Source organism: Elgaria multicarinata, chromosome 1 (assembly GCF_023053635.1).
Source record: "Elgaria multicarinata webbii isolate HBS135686 ecotype San Diego chromosome 1, rElgMul1.1.pri, whole genome shotgun sequence".
NCBI classification, from domain to species: domain Eukaryota; kingdom Metazoa; phylum Chordata; class Lepidosauria; order Squamata; family Anguidae; genus Elgaria; species Elgaria multicarinata.
Genome location: NC_086171.1, coordinates 95488356 through 95508057, shown reverse-complemented (window position 1 = coordinate 95508057; position 19702 = coordinate 95488356). Strand labels below are relative to the sequence as shown.

Sequence of the window (19702 nt, the reverse complement as noted above, 5' to 3'; positions counted from 1 at the left end):
TTTTAAACTGTTTTATGAATCTATTTCAATCTTGCATGTAATACTGAGTGTTTAGTTTCTGAGTGGAAAGCAGCTCAAATGTTTTAACAGGATAAAAACTTTCTAGGTAAAGAAATTCCCTTGCTTCTGTCCTTTTTTCTTCTTAAGGCCAAACTAGGCAGAAGATTTAAGACTAGGTTTTCCAGTGTTTTAATCTTTTCTTAAAAGAAGCCACAGGGAGTTCCAAATTGGATGGGAGCAGTGATATTGGAGGAAATGGTGGGTCTTTTCTCCCGTACTATTTTTCTGACTTAAAACACTACCAAATTTTTATTAGACATATAGCAGATAAAATTAATCACCTGGTTCTTTTTCTCTAGTGGGGCAAACAGCAACTTGAGGGGGCAATTTAATTAGAAAATTAAAAATTAAATTAGGGGAAGGGGTACATTCTTTCCTCAACATTTCTCCCATCTGATTTGGATATAGCTTTTTTTTGTAGAACTGGTTGCTTTTAAGTAAAATTAAAACATCAGGAAATCTCATCATGGATCTCCTACATCATGTGTACTTTTGCTCTTAGAACTTGGCTAGCTTGCTGATGTTCTTGGAGCCAAGTTGGGAAGTACTCTGTCCCAGGGTTAGGTTGTCGCTTGGGTTGGACAGGATGGAGCCGCCCATCATTCCTAAACATCCCCCCGTCTTCACTCGCTCACAGCATATCCCTGTAGCACAAGTGTGAACTTGAAGGAAGTAATACTAAGTATGTGTTTCCCATAAAACTTCAAAGTTTGGCCCTGCGAAGAAAATAGGACAGAAGAAATGTAGTTAATCTCCCTAGAAAGTTTTTAGTTCGTTAAAACAAACATAGTTCTAGAATAGTTAGAGTCACCCTCTAAGTAGTTTATGTAGCACATTGTTGGCTATAGCGTTATACTCTTACTGTAAAGATGGGCTCAACCAAGATCAGCTACAGTTGAAACTTCAATTACAAATCTATCATGCTTTCAAATTAAAATGTTATGCCCATTTAGACCCATTTTAAATGTAGGTGGAACTTCAAGAATATTTTTTTAGGGCTGAGCATTATTATTATTATTATTATTATTATTATTATTATTATTATTATTTACATTTATATACCGCCCCATAGCCAAAGTTCTCTGAGCGGTTTACAAAAAGTTAACCTAGTTCTTCATGTCAATCCAAACCTCAAACTTCCATACTGAGCACACAGCAAACATCTTCAGCAAACACTAACAATTCTTCATTTCATCTCCCCATCCAAACACAGACTGAGCAAATCTCTTTAATTCAAGCATTTATTCAAGGCAGAATCACCTTCATGGAAAATAGGGTCTGAAAGCAGGCTTAGGTATTTTTGGCTAGGGCTCGTTTCCAGGAAGCTCCCAGTGCTAGCACATAATATTTTTCAACTGATACAGAACAGGAAATCTCCCAGCCATTTAGAATTATATCTCTTTGGAAAGCCTTTAAAATATGCTAGCTCACTACAAGGGGGAAAATGCATTATGGCTATATTGTTTTTGAAGCTGCCAGGATCCACTGCAAGTCCCATCCTTCGAGCCCTAAAGAGGAAAACAGAACACTGTAAGCAAAAAAAGATGTGGGCCACCAGGCTCCCTCACAACCTACTAAGAATAATCAATGGATCTATCAAGCAGAGGTTCAAACTGGAGGCAATTACCTGAGCTTCATTTGAATGTGTGGCTTTCAGCACCTCCACGGCCAAACCCTGAGAAAAAACCAAAGTTAGGCAAAATAGATACTACTGTCTCCCCCTGCCCCCAGATATGTCTGTTATCTACATCACAAAAAGACCACCGCCCCTCCAAGATTAGGTACTGAAGGGCCTTAGGGCCCTGTCAGCTTTCTCAGGCATATTGAGGAAAAAAAGGTGAGTCCTAGCAAAGGCCATTTGCTGATCATAGAATCATAGAATCATAGAATAGCAGAGTTGGAAGGGGCCTACAAGGCCATCGAGTCCAACCCCCTGCTCAATGCAGGAATCCACCCTAAAGCATCCCTGACAGATGGTTGTCCAGCTGCCTCTTGAATGCCTCTAGTGTGGGAGAGCCCACAACCTCCCTAGGTAGCTGATTCCACTGTCGCACTGCTCTAACAGTCAGGAAGTTTTTCCTGATGTCCAGCCGGAATCTGGCTTCCTCTAACTTGAGCCCGTTATTCCGTGTCCTGCACTCTGGGAGAATCGAGAAGAGATCCTGGCCCTCCTCTGTGTGACAACCTTTTAAGTATTTGAAGAGTGCTATCATGTCTCCCCTCAATCTTCTCTTCTCCAGGCTAAACATGCCCAGTTCTTTCAGTCTCTCTTCATAGGGCTTTGTTTCTAGACCTCTGATCATCCTCGTTGCCCTCTTCTGAACACGCTCCAGCTTGTCTGCGTCCTTCTTGAATTGTGGAGCCCAGAACTGGACGCAATACTCTAGATGAGGCCTAACCAGGGCTGAATAGAGAGGAACCAGTACCTCACGTGATTTGGAAGCTATACTTCTATTAATGCAGCCCAAAATAGCATTTGCCTTTCTTGCAGCCATATCGCACTGTTGGCTCATATTCAGCTTGTGATCTACAACAATTCCAAGATCTTTCTCATTTGTAGTATTGCTGAGCCAAGTGTCCCCCATCTTGTAACTGTGCATTTGGTTTCTATTCCCTAAATGTAGAACTTGGCATTTATCCCTATTAAATTTCATTCTGTTGTTTTCAGCCCAGCACTCCAGCCTATCAAGATCACTTTGAAGTTTGTTTCTGTCTTCCAGGGTATTAGCTATCCCACCCAATTTGGTGTCATCTGCAAATTTGATCAGCGTTCCCTGCACCTCCTCGTCCAAATCATTAATAAAAATGTTGAAGAGCACTGGGCCCAGGACTGAGCCCTGCGGCACCCCACTCGTTGCCTCTCCCCAGTTTGAGAAGGTTCCATTGATAAGTACTCTTTGAGTCCGATTCTGTAGCCAACTGTGGATCCACCTAATAGTTGTTCCATCTAGCCCACTTTTAGCTAGTTTGTTAATCAGAATGTCATGTGGTACTTTGTCAAAAGCTTTGCTGAAGTCAAGATATATGACATCCACAGCATTCCCAGAGTCCACAAGGGAGGTTATCCTATCAAAAAATGATAGCACCTCCCTATGTAGTATCATCCATATACACAGAGAAAAGGGTTTTCCCAGATAGGGGTAGGGACAGTCTTAAGCCATTCTCTTCTGCAATGGGGTCAGTAGAGCAAAACCTAAAGATTCCGACATTTCCTGTTAAATGCTGATGGGACACAAATAGAAGGGAACCATGCTATCTGTAGAATGTGATAGCATGCTTTTTTAAACTAGTCTCATAGCACAAGAATCACATATAAACAGAGGTCTTCCATCACAGTGGGAACAGCCTGAGAACACTGTGACTATTTGCAACTTGGCAATGCAATGCTACAATGGGAATTTTGGGAAGACAGGACCTACGCCTCCCTGCATGCCCCAGGCAGCCATGTATAGACAGGAAAAAGGCCTGGTTGGGGCATGCAGGAGACGTAGGCCCTTTCTACTGTCTAAACATACATAGGATTGTGCCCTTTGTGCCTTTACAAGCAGCAATTGCATGAAGGCAATAACTTACAAAAGGACCATATCTGTAAAACACGTAAAATTTCAGAACAGAACTTCTCTTTTTTTTTTTGGTGTACCAAAAGAAAATGTTAACATTGTTAGAAAGGCAAAATAGAAAAGGATATTTTTAATGAAATATATTTAAATCGGGATGAACTGTGATTCCATTTAAAGAAAGAAAAACATACATTAGCATGTCTAAGATCACACAGACCCAGCATTGTGCATTGAACTTGAATGTGAGAAACCCAGGTAAAAATTTCTCCTCAGTTATAAAGCTCACAAGGTGACTGGTTCACTGTTGCTCAGTTTAACCTTCCTCATGGGAAGTTTCCCCCCATTAATTTATTGAATTTATTACATACCATATAAAAAAAAGAAAGAAAAGAAGCTGCAAGTAAAAAAAAAGCCCATCTAGCAAAAATTCCCCAAAATGGAGGACAGGCAAGTGAAGACCACCTCTGCCGCTTCTTCCATTCTGTCGGCTTCAGCCTGGCAGCGCATAGAACCTTCCAAGAAGCAAGGGCTCAATCAATAGGATTGTGGCTTCAGGTATCTTGCCAAGGCTATTTGGTGGGACTTGGTTCAAGAAACTCTAAGGCAATATTCATATGTGACATTAAAAAGAACCAGAGTCTTTGTCATTTTATATATGCCAAATGTGAATGCTGTTAGTGTAGAGAATACAAAAAAAGCAGAGGCCCATTATTCAACTCAATGTTCACTTTAGTCACTGCAGGGGTTAGAACTGCACTGCAGACAGTAACACCTCATATGTGAAGACATCCTAGGAGTATCTTGGGTAAACAGAGAGGCTGCTGCACTTAGGAATACTGATACATGTGGTCATGCTTCTTAGTGCTAAAATCCTAGGAGAACCAAGTATTAGTCAATACTCCGCATCAGCCTCCCTCCTTGATGGAATCCTACCTTTGGGTCCGAACAATGCAGCGTAGCAGGGGTGGTTGCAATAAGGCTTCCCATCATGCTGCAGAGACAATACAAACATATCAGAGGACATACCAACAACAGAACATTACTCTTGGGATTATAACCAATACTTTATGAAGGTTAAAAGGGTCTCTGTCCAGCAGTGCAAACAGACCTGGGCCCAACTACTATGAGCAATAGGGCTGGCTTTTGTCCCTGTAGCGTTCATCTCTTCTCCAGATCTTTTAAACAGAAAAGGATTTCTATTTCCACACAAGGAAATAGTTACTCTATGGGGGTGGGGGAACAGCTACAAATTGGTAAGATGCAGATGCTTTGGAAAGCTAACATTTATAAATAAAAATAATTAATTACATCAACAAGATGCATGTCGCATCAACAAGATGCATGTGGTTAATGACAAGTAAGCATTGGGAATAAATGATTGACCAGAAATCCTTGAATAAAGCCCAGTTCACATAATCAAGCAGACAGTGCCATGTCTGGGGTTAATGGGCTGCCTACACTGTCTGTCACAAGCAAGTATAAATCATCATTCTGCTTTCACTGCTCAACCCACATTAGAAAGACTTGGGCTTGCAGCAAATCATTCAGAAGCATCTGCTCAGAAAAATGCATCCAGATGTGTTCAGGATGACTGTGCAAACTTCCAGCCAGTGCCAAGAACAATAAGCAGCCACCACTAGTACTCAACTTACCTCTGCGTGGCCACCTGAAGTCAGGGTCTTGTTGCATTTTTCACACTTCAAGCATGGCCGATGCCAGTCTTTACCCAGCGAGGTAACTTTTTCAGCTGTGGTGGCATGGACACAAATCTCAAATAATAATATACCACAAAACCCCATCCTGCCAGTGCTCCCTGTCACTGTCCTTGTGGAAGCCTTGAATAGGGAAATAGGAGCCTCCCATGGACATCTGTCTCTATGCTGGTGATTGGCCTGTTTGAACATATCTTATACTAAGACACTCAGCTGACCCATCTAGCTCAGTTCCATCTTCCTCCTCACCACACCCACACCCCTCTAAACCAATTAAGATTGAAAAAAAGCCTTTCAATGGAGCCAACAGAAGGCTTTTTCTCAAGCCTAATTGTTGTACGGGGGGGGGGGGGCAAAGTGGGGCTCATAGCTAGGGAGGGCAGGTTACAATGTGATACACACACACACCCAATTTCCCCCAGGCTGCAATTAGGCTTGAAAAAAGTTTTCTATTGGGATGCATGGGAGGATTTTTCCAAGCCCAATTGCTGCAGGGCCATGTATGTGTTTTGTTGAGCGCATGAGAATTAATATGTTTGTGTGGCCCCATCCACCACATTGCAAGGGGCCACAAACCTCTGCAATTTAACCCCACCTGGAAGGTCTACCACATGGGAATGCACCCCTTGGGCTGAAAAGTGTTCCCCACTCTGACTGACAGCAGCTACCCAGCAACTGAGGCAGACATCTTTCCTAGGCTTGCTAACAAATAAATTGCTATTTTTTCCCCAGCTTGCTAACTGGAAAATCTGGAGATGGATACTGGAACCTTCTGCATGCAAAATATATGTCCCACCACTAAGCTATGTCCTTTGGTCTATCCTTGCTCATTTAGTATCTAAGCCCCAAGAAGCATTTAGGAATTTGCTATGACATGCTCATTCAAGTACCTAATTTACTTCCTCTTGAGGGGCTGGATGGAGTTGCTTGAACACACCTGAGTCTGGAAGTCAGCTAGACAATTCTTAAGGCAGAGGCAAACAATGCTATAATTTGAAACACCACCAGTACAATCCATCTTCTTTCCCACCTTGTCCTGGACATAGTTACACTCATAAACAAGACTTCAATGGGAGTATTAAGAGTGTAGTTTTGATGAGGTTCTCTCAGCAGCTGCAGCTCACAAATATTTACCAAGGGAGAAGGATTAGATTTTTTCTTTCACAGGAACACCTTTAACATATTCACTGTGCTTGGAATAAACATAAAGATGACTAAAGCCAGTTGCTGCAAACAGAGCACAATCACAGGCTTGCCCTAGGCTAGCTACTGTTTGCCTGTGCGCAATAAATTTTTCCTGTGCCTGAAACTTCCTTTTCTATTGCAGATGTGGGATAGGTTTTGGGAACTGGGCATGCAAATACGCTCCCTCCTTAAGAAGGTCTGTCTCTCATTAGTATCATATCAGCACCAAGCAGTTCAATGTTTTTTGCAAGAAGAGCTGCATTGCTGTACATCTGTTGCATTTGCCTGCCTTACACCTTAAGTGAGCAGCTAAGAAGAAGCTGAAACCAGCAGGACTATGGAGGAAATTAGCCAACTTAAATCTGTGGCATCAAGCCAGCCTTGTCTGCAGAATACTTCATTAGTCATTTCCCCACGAACTGGGAATATCAATGCCAAGGGCAGTCATATTAACCTGTTCAGCAGGCCCCACTGTGAGCAAAAAGAAACTTACAAGAGGAAGAATTTTCTAAATATAGCAAAGAGTGAAGGAAATGTGCTCAGAACTCTTCAGGACTAAGCCCAAGCACTGAAGAAAGGCTCCAGGGCTGAGCACCAGAGAAACCTATCTAAAATCAATCCTAGACCCAAACCACACACTACATTTTACACTACAGTAAGCAAAGGCATCCCAATCCAGATCAAGATCCTAGCATGGGAATAAGGGGGCTTTAATCACACCTAGTTACATCATCTAGTTAGATTTGTACATGCATGCAGGAGTTCTGAATTACAAATACTGACTTAGAACTTCAGTCATCCTCAGATTGGGCCAAAATAGCAAATTGTCTGGGCCCCATACAAACTTGTCTCACCCACACCCTTGTCTATTTGAAAACTGGAGGATTTAATTGTGTGTTTTAGCTTCTTTTAAATCCTTTGTTCAAGCTCCTTACATTTTTGACTGCCAATCTGTATTTCTGTTGCCAGCAGTAGTGAAGGAACTCTGTGACTTGTAATTTTTTGAGTTATACTTGATCTCTCATTCTCTCAGATTACAAGGTCCAAGATTTCCTGTACAAGATCAAGCATTCTCTCTCACTTCCCCTCTAGGGGTGGGCCAGGGCCAGGGCCAGGGCCAGCAGTTTACAATTCAGAAAGTGAATAGCTCTAACATATACACATCCCACATAGCAATACAAGGAAATATATTTTTGCACAAACTTCCTCAAGCATTCCCTACAATTTGGCCTCAATTTACACCCCCTCCACAGACCCCATCGAAATGTACATTTCCTCACCCCCATGCTTGAGCTCTGCTCTTGGATAGCAAACAAGTGCATTGTATCTAGCTAGACTACAGCCAATGACTGATTTTTGTGTGTGCATGATCTCAAAAGGGCAGTGCTGAAATTGTCCTTTCAATCATTTTCACAAAATCAAGAGTATTTTTTTAAAGGTGGCAAGTTCTAAAACTGAATTGGTCTACTGAGGTGGGGGGGAGAACTGGTGAAGCAACTGTTGAAATGTTTTTCAAACTTTCAGTTTCTATAGATCTGACAAGTATCCTCCTGCGCTGCTGAAGTATTTGCTATACCACCTTCTGAAAGTCCTTGCTGCCTGATCCAAATGCCCACATTACTGTTCCCAACCAAGTCAGCTCTACGATAATGATTTCCAAATGGTGGAAGAATTAGGAACAGAAGAAGCTGCCTTGTGATCAAGCTGCTGACAGCAGCTCTCTGGGATAGGGGTTTTCCCCAGCCCTACCTGGAGATTAGTGCACCAGACCATCAGGCTGCCAGCAGTACATCTCCCTATGCATATTTGGTGGATTATTATTATTATTATTATTTATTTATTTATATAGCACCATCGATGTACATGGTGCTGCACAGACCACACAGTAAATAGCAAGACCCTGCCGCATAGGCTTACAATCTAATAAAGTTGTAGTAAACAATAAGGAGGGAATTCAGCACTCATCACCCCAAAAAGTCCTACCTCCTCACACTGAGCCTGCACTGGGCCAATGCTCATCTGCACCGGAAGGACTTCTTGAACATCCCTAACAGTATTGGACTACATCAGTTAGAAGCAACCTCCAATTAGGAGCAACTTCTCCTGATGCAAAACCGCTTGAGAGTTGCAATTCTTGGAAGAAAACCCAGGCAAGGAAATAACCACCTCGCTCACAAAAGTGGGTGGCAGAGTTCCAATCCCACGGGTTTGTTTTAGGAAAGCAGCTTCCGGAGGGCACGAGGTTGTTCCCTCACTCCCCATCGCCCCCAGCTTTCTGCCTCTATCCCGAAGGTTTTCAAGTGTGCGGGGCAATCAGACAGCAGGTGATAAGGAAGATTATTCTGGATGACAAAGAGAGGTGAAAGAATTATAGGGGTGGGCAGGGGAAACTGCGGGTTCCCTCTGAGATTGTCCAGTTTGGACAATCCAAGTAAACATTTGCTAATGAAACTAATGAAACAACTCTGAGATGCATGACAGGGCTTCGGGTGAGACAATAAATGAGGGACACCGAGAAATCTATGATTGATTCGCCCAAATTTTTAAGACGCGGGGAAAAAAAGCAAAATTGGGCGGGGGGGGGGGGAATAGGATTGGAGCCAAAGAGCTGGTGGCGATGGTGGACACCCTTTCTAGTGTCGTTTCTTTAATTGAAATTGCATAGTCTCTTCCTGCAATGACCTCGCCAAACGCTCAGAAAGCAGAAAGATCCCGAGACACACCCCGACCCTGCCACTAGCTCCCGTCCGTGGGCCACCATCGGAGGCCAACACCACAGGCGCCACAAATAAAGTTGCGCTGCGCCTGCTTCTGAAGAAAGAGGTGCCGGGGCACAAGCGCTCTCCGGAGTCGCTCCATCCTGAACCTGCTTGTGGCTGATTACTTGCATGCCCACGCACTGGCCCCAGAGACGAAGACGCGCTCACGGTGTAGGAGCCGCCTAGCCCTGCTTCTCCTCGGTCCCGCACAAGGACCGATCCCCCCGTGCCACGGACCGGATTTCGGGTCTCCGATGTGCTTCCCGAAGCCCCTCCCTGTTCTCGCCCGCATTCTGCGCTGCCTGTCCTGGAAGATTTGGTGGCTAAGCCTTACCGAAGTAGACCTCCTTCTGGCAGCGAGGGCACTTGGGCATGGCGGCGGCGTGTAGCGCTCAGTCGGTCCCGGATGGAGAGAAGAGGGCAAGGAGCCGTTACAAGAGGTTGCGCGCTGCCTGCGGAGACTATCTCGCCTCCCCCGGCCACGCCTTGCCTTGGCCGCGGGGCGGGAAGCTCTTGGCCGCGCCCTGGAGCCGAATCCCCGTCCCTTTTCTGCTGCTGAGTAGGCCTACTCCATTATTGAGTGGTCGGTTAACATGATTATAGGCCACGGCTTGGCCGCCGCCATCGTCGATTATGAGAACCTGAAACCTCTGGTTTCAGTGCGGAGGAACCTGAACTCGCCGGCAGGGCCAGGTCGGGCTTTGCAGAACCTCTCCCTTCCTTTAGAGGGGGAAGGCCAGGGCCCCGGGGGTAGCAGATTATAGTGAAGGCTCTCACTCATCCTGATAGTGTGTTCAAATACAAGCAAGTTCCCATTTCTCACTTCCCCTTTTATAGCATTCCACAACACAAGAAAGGTAGACACACAGAGAACCTCTCTCACAAGCACTCACGCAACTAGGGGCTGGTCCGATACATTTTGCTGCCTGAGGAAGACCAGCCAGCAAATGCCCCACATAATGGATAGTCTTCTTTTCACTACCTTTTCAGTCTAACCTACCTCACAAGTTAAAAACGGGGAGATCTTAGCTCCTGGAAGAAAGGCAGAACATAACAAACAAGTTTTTTACAAACAAACAAACAAACAAACCACAGAGATATAATTGTTTCCCACTATGATATGAATAGTTCAAAACAAGCCTCTCTAGTATGCCAAATGATCAATTGTGCAATGCTTGCTGCCTCTCTGTGTGCACACATTTACATGCATGTGCACTAGATGTGAAATGCATGTCCAGTAACCCATTTGGAAATTTATCTTAATACTGAGAACTCTGTGGGGGAGCTAAATCCTGAAGACTGACACCAACTCTTATTATACAAATGCAAAAGTTGAAACAGCATCCTCTTGCTTCTCATTTGCCTCACCCATATGCCTGTATCTGCACTTTCATTAACTCATATCTTGTTAACCTATACCTGTCTACTCAGAATTAATTCAATTTACTGACAAGTTGGTGTGTTGCTGTCCTGCCACAATGGCTGGAGGAGGGTTGGTGGAAGTAGCTGACTGGCACACTGTCTAGGAGTACTGTTCCCATCAATAGTTTAGCCTGAGTTACCACCAAACTAGCGCGGGCTGTTGCCCCAGTCTATACGTCAGATGCGATGGGCTAAGGAAAGCCCCGTCACGTCCGCCATCTTTTTTTTTTTTTAAAAAAAAGGCCAGGTGCGCAGGAGCACACGAGCACCATAGGTAAGTGTTGTTGTTTTTAAAAAAGGTTTCCCCGCTCCCTTTGTCGCCAATCTCCCCCCTCCCCAGCCACGATCTCCCCCCCCCCCCGCGGCTGCGATCTCTCCCCCTGCCCATGCGTGGCTTCTCCCGGCTATGTGCAAGTAAGACGCATAGCTGGGAAAAGCCGCGGAATGGGCTAGACCTTCCTCAGTCCCAGGCTCAAGCCTGGGACTGCGGAAATACCAGGCTACAAGTGGAGCCCATTACCCTGGGGCAAGGGAGGGTTGACCCCCTACCTAAACCCAGGATCCGCTGTGCGTCATTCTGGACACACAGGGGCGATCCCGGTTATCAGCCCAGGCTAACCCCTCATCTAGCAAAGCCCTATTTAACACTGGACTGCACTGCATAGGTGTAAACACTACTCTGTTTCCCTCTGTACCACCAATATGCGCATAACAACATTGGATGACTTTACAGCAGTGATATAATCCATTCTATGCTGCAGTGCTCACACACACTTGGTATAAAGGTGGACTGTATTTGCATTGGCAGGATAAGTTTTAATTTAAAAAAAGAATAATGATTATTTTATTTTATTTTATTTTTTGCATGAAATAAGACTTGAGCTAGAAAGAGACAGAATTCCTGTCATTACTGATACCTGTTGTTTGGGGCTTGACCAATCAGAGTTAGAGTTCCATCACACCAGTGATTCTCCTGGTGTCTGGTTTTGCAGCGCGGTACTCACATGACATCGTACCCATCCTGTTGTGATCTCGCTGTGATTGCGCTGTTTCGCCCTCCTCTTTCACTTTATTTTTGTACAGGGAAAGTCTGGTTTTCGCCATGCGCGATAACATCGCTGTTCTGTTCCTGTGTAATTTCCTTTTCAATGCTATCATCCTGATTTTTGTGCTGAGGGTGTGTATGTGGAAGGGTGTGTGTGTGTAGGTCAGTGTCGCTGACTGGTGGATCTCCTCCAGTGCACCATTTCTATTTATTTTCCTCATCATTCTCCTTGGGAACAACAGCTGGATTGTTGGTACAGAGTTTGCTGAGTTGTTCCATCGTACTTTCAATTCTACAACTCAGTTTATAAGGATCCTAGGGAAAGCACTGTGTGTTCTTCTTCTCGCCCCCCCCCCATTTCTCCTAAGTTTTAAAGTGCAACAAAACAAGGATAGGTAGACCAGTCCGTGGACATGCAAGGGGTTGACTTTCCCTTGGTCTGATCCAGCATGACACTTACTATGTTCTTATCCCTTAAGTACACCATTGCACCATTACACCATTTCAGCCTACCAGAATTGCATTCAATTGCATTTGTGCAGAAATAAAAAAATAAAATGAGAAAATAAGAATTAAGGTGGGGGAAGGAACCCACAACCCATGTCCATCTCAAAGTCTCTCCCAGCCACAACAACCAATGAACTGCAAGGAGAAGGGAGGAGACAGGGCGGTATGTTAGCGATGTGAGCCCACACAGGTGAAAGGACACACGCACTGAAATCATGCAACAACGCACACACATGAAAGTGATCAGCGCTTGACACACTCTTGAAACAGAGGCAGATAGTGCGAGGACAGCTTGTGGGGGGGATGGTGTGAAGGAGCTCTTATACAAACATTGTGGATTTCTGAGTTCTTTTATGGGCAGTAATCACAAGGATAGAACAACAATATGGACTAGGAAGTCCCTTATACAGACAAATGGTCACTCTATACTTATTTCTATAGCTTTTTTTGCTCCAGAAATGTCAATCATAGCTGCAACTCAATTCATTAGGTAAACACACTGAAAAACTCACCTCTCACAAAATGATTGGACAAAAAAATGCCCCAATATTTTGGCTCATGTTTTTGGTTCTACAAGATTTGCTGTCTTGTTATTATTTGAAAGCTGGGCGTCTATTGGGCCCACTGGGATGGTGAGCTGGGGGCTGCTGTTCCCTTAGCCCAGTGGTTCCCAAAGTGGGTGGTACCGCCCCCTGGGGGCGGTGGGATTGCATAGGGGGGCGTTAAGAGGAAAAGGGATGGCAGGGGGCGCTGGCAGGGGGCGCTGGCAGGCAAAGGGGCAGCAGGGGGGTATATAATAGGTATAACATAACATCACACACACCATTGTTACCCACCCTCATTCTGGTCTGAATGTCATGATAAGCCACATCTTGAATATTTGAAATGGCCTCCAACATGCACCATAGTCCTCCATCTGTTAAATAAGCCACGGTGTATACAATGAAAATGATGATAATTCTATATACACATTGTATGGTTTTCCCCCCCGTTTTCACAATGTATTTTCTCTTCTGTTTGTTGATATTCACAATAAAAAAAGTTTAAATGAATAAATAAATAAAAAAAGCCATGGTGGACTGTTGTGATCATGCAAAATGGGCCAGCCTGTTGCTATTTGAGCTACTATTTTAAAGTGGGAGCTGTGTTTAATGACATGATGGCTTTATTAAAGGGCAGTCAGTGTTGCCCTGCCCTGCCCTGCCCTGCCCTGAGCCAAAACATGAGCATAGCCATCCATGGCCTGACAAAGCAGAGGAAACAATACCAAGGCTTACAACAACAAGAAGAGTAGTCATTATGGGAGAACGCTGTGTGGAATTGAAAGCCAAGTATGTTACGTTTCCCATGGGGGGAAAGGAACATGGTAGTCGGAGTCTTACTACTGACCATCCATTCCAGGAGAAGACGAGGATGAAACTTTTGAAAAGCAAATTGCCAGTGTTTCAAGGAAGTGTGATAGGGAAACTCATTTATTTATTTATTTATTTATTTATTTATTTATTTATTTATTTATTACATTTTTATACCGCCCAATAGCTGAAGTGCTCTGGCCGATTCTCTGTTGGGAGAATTACCCCGATATCTGTTGGGAGACAAATTCTGCCAGAAGTTACCCTTACAAGAAATTCCTGACTTGTGTGGCTGATAACTTTCTACTACAAAAAGTGGATGGAGGAACTAGAGAATTGGCTATCCTTGACTTGATACTGACCAATAGTGATGACTTAGTGGATAAAGTGGCAGTTATGGGAACTCTGGAGGAAAGTGACCATGTCAGACTTAAGTTCTTGATTTTAAAAGAAGCAAAAGTTGAGTGTAGCCATACGATTTTAGGAAAGCCAATTTTAATAAACTGAGAACGATGATAAGTAATGTCCCATGGCAAGTGGCCCTAATGAAAAAAGGAGTCCTAGGCCATAGCTAGACCTAAGGTTTATCCCTGGATCGTCCAGGGGTCAGACCTGTTCATCTAGGTGACACACAGGGGATCCAGTGCTCAGGCAGGGGAGAAGCCTGGATGATCCCAGGATAAACCTTAGGTCTAGCTGTGGCCCAAGATGGTTGGAAGTTTCTAAAAAAGGAAATTTTAAAGGCACAATTACAAACAATTCCAACAAGGAAATAAGATAGAAGGCAACAGAAGAAAAGCTTAGAGATGGTCTGAAAACAAAAAAAGGAGCACATATAGGAAGTGGAAGGAAGATCAGGCTACAAAAGAAGAATTCAGACAGATAGCACAGAATGGCATCAAGAAGGCTAAATTTGAGAATGAGCTGAGATTAGTGAGGGATGCTAAAAGCAACAACAAAAAAGCTTTCTTTAGGTACATGAATAGTAAAAGACAGGAAAGAAATGGTGGTTCAGTTACACAGTGAGGATGGTAAAATGATAACAGATGACATAGAAAAGGCCAAAGTGCTCAATTCCTACTTTGTCTCATCCCCCCACCCCACCCCAAAAGAGGGTCTATGACTCCCCTGGCAAAAGTGAAGTACTCATAATTAAACTCCCTTGCTTAGATTACAAAGGCAACATCCTATAGCTCTATAAAAAAGAGAGTATAAAAGCAATTATGAGTATGAACAATGGGAAGTCCATTGTCCAGATGGGTTCCTAATTGAGTGGTATAAAACGTTTTCTTGTTTTCTAGCTCTAAAACTTTATCAGTTTTTCAAATATATATTGTAAATGATGAAAGGTTCCCCTTCTTCATCACTAATTGATGCTTATACTTCAGTCATCTCTAAGTCTTGCAAGGACCATACTAATTGTGCTAATTACTGACTGATCTCACTAATAAATGTTGATATTAAAATATTAAAAGCAATTTTAGCCAATAGATTGCAACAAATCATTACAGCTTTGGTTGGGATTAGGATAAATCAAGTGGGATTTATTAAAAAAAGGCAGGAGGGCAACAATTTGAGATTAGTTGTAAGTCTGATAGCTTTAAACACAGAAAGAACTGACCAGGTGGCGTTGCCTCCTTGGATGTTGAGAAGGCCTTCAATAAAATTCATTGGAATTTTGTAACATTGAGTAATACTGGTTTCTTGGTGGAATTTTTGAAATAGGTTAGAATTTTATACTCAAGCCCAAAAGCAAGAGTTATGACCAATAACTTCTTGTCAGCTTTTTTCCTGCTTGGATGAGGTACTAGACAAGGATGTCCACATTCCCCATTGATATTTGATCTACGTTTGGAACCCCTGGCTTGTGCAGTAAGACAGAACAGTGGTATTCTTGGGTTTATGCATGCTGATTTAGAATTTAAAATTATTTTTTATGCTGATTATCTTTTATTTTTATTTATTTTTCTAAATCCCAGGCATCTATTCCTGCTTTGATGAAATTGATTAATACTTTTGGTGATCGGTTATTCCATAGTTGTTGGCTAATGGTCAATTTCAGTGGTGCCCCGATTTTATTACCAATCTGGGACTACTTATTCTCAGAGAGATATCTCAATTGATTAAAATAAATTTGAATAAACTGATTAATAGCCGTCATGGCTCGGAGTGCCTTTTACCATCTTGGTTAGTTCGCCAACTACGGCCCCTCCTGGACAGGGATAGCTTGACCACAGTGGTACAGGCATTGGTAACCTCAAGATTGGATTACTGCAACGCGCTCTATGTGGGGCTGCCCTTGAAGCTGCTCCGGAAGCTGGAGCTAGTGCAGAATGCTGCAGCTTGGCTGTTGTCTGGAACTGCCCCTTTCCAGCATGTAACTCCTCTGCTGAGGGAACTGCACTGGCTGCCTATTCGCTACCGGGCCAGGTTTAAGGTTCTTGTACTTGTGTACAAAGCCCTAAACAACTTGGGACCAGGATACCCGAGAGAGCGCCTCCTCCCTTACCAACCTGCCCGGTCACTGAGGTCATCCGAGGGCCTGCTCCTGGTGGTTCCACATAGATCCATCTTCCGATTACTGGTGGCGCCCCTCATGTGGAATTCCCTGCCTCTGGAGGTCAGGCAGGCGCCAACCTTGTACTTCTTTCGGCGCCTCCTGAAAACATCTTTATTCCACGAAGCCTTTCTTTAACATGCAGCCTTGGATTTCTGTTTTTGCTTCTTTTTAAATTTTGTTTTAACTGTTTTATTCTGTTTTCATTTTCATTTTACCTTGTACACCGCTCCAAAATTTTTCAATAGGGAGCGGTATATAAATATTCTAAATAAATAAATAAATAAATGTGATCGTATGAGATATGGATAGATGGGCATCATTAAAGATGAGTCAATGGGGTAAATTCAACCCTCTAAAGATGAATATTATACTTCGAATTGTGTATATCATGTGTTCTACTTATACATGGCAAATATTTTCAACAACTCAGTGCTCTATTTCGCAAATTCTTTGGGGATTCTTCTTCACCTTGAATATCTTGCACGGTAATGGACTGGATGAGGGCTAGTAAACTGAGACTCAATCCAGACAAGACGGAGGTACTGTTAGCGGGTGGTTCATCTGTCCAGTGAGGTGATGTTTGCCCTGTGCTGGACGGGGTTGCACTCCCCCTAAAGGATCAGGTCCGTAGTTTGGGGGTGCTCTTGGATCCAGAACTGTCACTTGAGGCACAGGTGAACTCAGTGGCAAAGAGCACCTTTTATCAGCTTAGGCCGATATACCAATTATTATTATTATTATTATTATTATTATTTATTTATATAGCACCATCAATGTACATGGTGCTGTACAGAGTAAAACAGTAAATAGCAAGACTCTGCCGCATAGGCTTACAATCTAATAAAATCATAGTAAAACAATAAGGAGGGGAAGAGAATGCCAACAGGTACAGGGAAGGGTAAGCAGGCACAGGGTAGGGAAAAACTAACAGTAGAAAGTAACAGTAGAAGTCTGCACAACATCAAGTTTTAAAAGCTTTAGGAAAAAGAAAAGTTTTTAGTTGAGCTTTAAAAGCTGTGGTTGAGCTTGTAGTTCTCAAATGTTCTGGAAGAGCGTTCCAGGCGTAAGGGGCAGCCCTTATCTGCGCCCTTATCTGGACAGAGATAGCCTAGCTACAGTTATCCATGCTCTGATAACCTCTCGTTTGGATTACTGCAATGTGTTATATGTGGGGCTGCCTTTGAAAACAGTCCAGAAATTTCAACTGGTACAAAACAGGGCAGCACTGTTACTAACAGGGACTGGCTGACGAGACCACATCACGCCAGTCCTTTTCCAGCTTCATTGGCTGCCAGTCCAGGTCCGAGCCCGATTCAAAGTGCTGGTATTAACATTTAAAGCCCTAAACGGCTTGAGGCCAGGCTATCTGAAGGAATGCCTCCTCCCATATGTACCTGCCCGGACCCTAAGGTCATCCTCAGGGGTCCTTCTCTGTGAGCCCCTGCCAAAGGAAGTGAGGCAGGTGGCTACCAGGAGCAGGACCTTCTCTGCTGTGGCACCCTGGCTGTGGAATGAGCTCCCTAAGGAGGTTCGCTTGGCACGTACATTATATGCGTTTAGACACCAGGTGAAGACCTTTTTATTCTCCCAGCATTTTAACAGGCTATAAATACATTTTAACTTGGTGTTTTAAATTTGTAATTTTGCATTGCTACTATTTTTATCTGGTTGAGCTTTTATATTGTATTTTATATTATGGTTTTATACTGTTGTTTTATACTTTGAATGTTTTTAATTTTTGTGAACCACCCAGAGAGCTCCGGCTATTGGGACGGTATAGAAATGTAATAAATAAATAAATAAATAAATAAACTCTTTCAGATTAAAGAAGGTGGGTTTGGTTTTCCAGACCTTGCCTACCTATTGACTTGCACTAAGTTTTGGTCTTTTCCAGTTTGTCTAGATTTTCCACCCTGGTCAGTTCTGGAATCCTTATGTTTTAGACTCTCTTCCTAAATGGATGGCACTAGGCTCTCAATATACCAGAATAAATAAGCCCACTCCTACAATCATGGCTGTGAGAAAGAATTTGATCCATTCTCTCACACAAAATTGATTTTATGGAGAAATCCAGATTTATGAATTGGAAAGTAAGTGTTCTTCTGGTGGACATGGATGGACTTTTTACTTTGAATCAATCAATAGGTCTGAACAATGAGTTTTTGTCATTTTTATGTGTTTTATATTCACTGTTGTTCACCGCCTCGATCCAAGTGAAATAATTTATTATTATTATTATTATTATTATTATTATTATTATTTTCTATTTACTTACTATTACTGAATAGCAATATTTGCAGTTGGAACACTTGCTGGAATCTAAGTTTGGTCCAGTCGCTTTTACAGCTTCAGAGCCTCCATTACTGTTGGAAACACTTAACAGGCATATTGACCCACGATCCATATATATAAATACTTAGCATTAGTAAATAAATATGATACCAAAGGTCTAAGAAAGGAATGGAATAGAGAATTGGAGCATCCGATTTTGCCTAATCAATGGCATCTGTATCTGAAGCTTCTACTGATCTTAGACCATGCTTTATTCAGAAAAAAAATTGTTTGGGGTTTATTGCCAATGCCTCTTTAATAAGAGTTTGTCTAGTTTGGAGATATAATGCACCCAGTGCTTCTGTTGTTCCTCAGTTTGGGATAGAGCAGGAAGGACGAACAGCTGAGCCTGGGAGTGTTTGGGGAGTGGCCCTTCACAGGAACAGGCAGAAGCTAGCTACAGGCCAACGCAGCTGACTTCAATCCCTAATCACCATCATCCCAATATAAAGCAAGCCAGAGCTACTGGGCGGGTACTGGAAACAATAGTTGTGTTTAGTACTCTGTCCTCATCGCTTGTATACCAGCTCCTTGACCTTGCCTGAAAGTAACCCAACTCTGGAAAGGACTTTGACAACTTTTCTGTGCATTCCTGAACCTGGTGTGATGAATACTTTCGGCATACGACCATGGACTGCTGATTGATGTTTCTAGACTGCTTATCTTGCAGTGCTGGTGATTTACGACAGCTTCTTTTATTCATGTTTTGGCAATGTCCAATAGTTGCCCCCTTTTGGGAGGAGGTCAATACTTTGTATTGAAACAGTCTTTAATATGGAATGGTGTGCATGTCCTCCTAAACTACCTGCCGGTTTCTTGGAAGTTAATCTGCCAGTGTCTTGGAAGTTAATCTTGGCCAGTGCAAATGGATTTTCTGAGCTCTGATATTATTATGTTGGAAGGATCAATGTTCATTTCCCATAATGCAATGAACTGAGGACTTGACAATGCTATCAACATTTGAACAGGTGGTATATAGTGGATACCACCTGGATATTTGGTCTGCTTTTCTTGAAACTTATTCATACCTCTCTCCCCTTTTTTCTGAATGGTGTATTTGATGGGGAAAATTGGCATTCCTGTGCATGTAATTCCCCCTTTTCTTTTTCCTTTTTCTTTTCCCACGATTTGTTTTCTGTTCTGTTTTGTTAAAAAAAGATGAAGTACAAGCTGAAGATTTGCAGCTTCAGATTGATAAACAAATGGTCA

General features: G+C 43.0%; 1 protein-coding gene across 2 annotated transcripts in view; it reads right to left on the bottom strand.

Annotated features, from left to right (window-relative positions):
* Window positions 1-1287: 1287 nt before the first annotated feature.
* The window catches only part of CRIP1 (cysteine rich protein 1), a 191988-nt gene continuing 173573 nt past the window's right edge, over window positions 1288-19702 (bottom strand). For both annotated transcript variants that reach the window (XM_063133391.1, XM_063133382.1), the window contains exons 2-6: window positions 9611-9660; window positions 5273-5367; window positions 4554-4611; window positions 1688-1735; window positions 1288-1568 (exon numbers count right to left, since the gene is read on the bottom strand). In XM_063133391.1, coding sequence (XP_062989461.1) covers window positions 1695-1735; window positions 4554-4611; window positions 5273-5367; window positions 9611-9650 — 234 coding nt within the window. In that variant the 5' untranslated portion in view covers window positions 9651-9660 and the 3' untranslated portion in view covers window positions 1288-1568; window positions 1688-1694. The remainder of the gene's footprint in view (window positions 1569-1687; window positions 1736-4553; window positions 4612-5272; window positions 5368-9610; window positions 9661-19702) is intronic.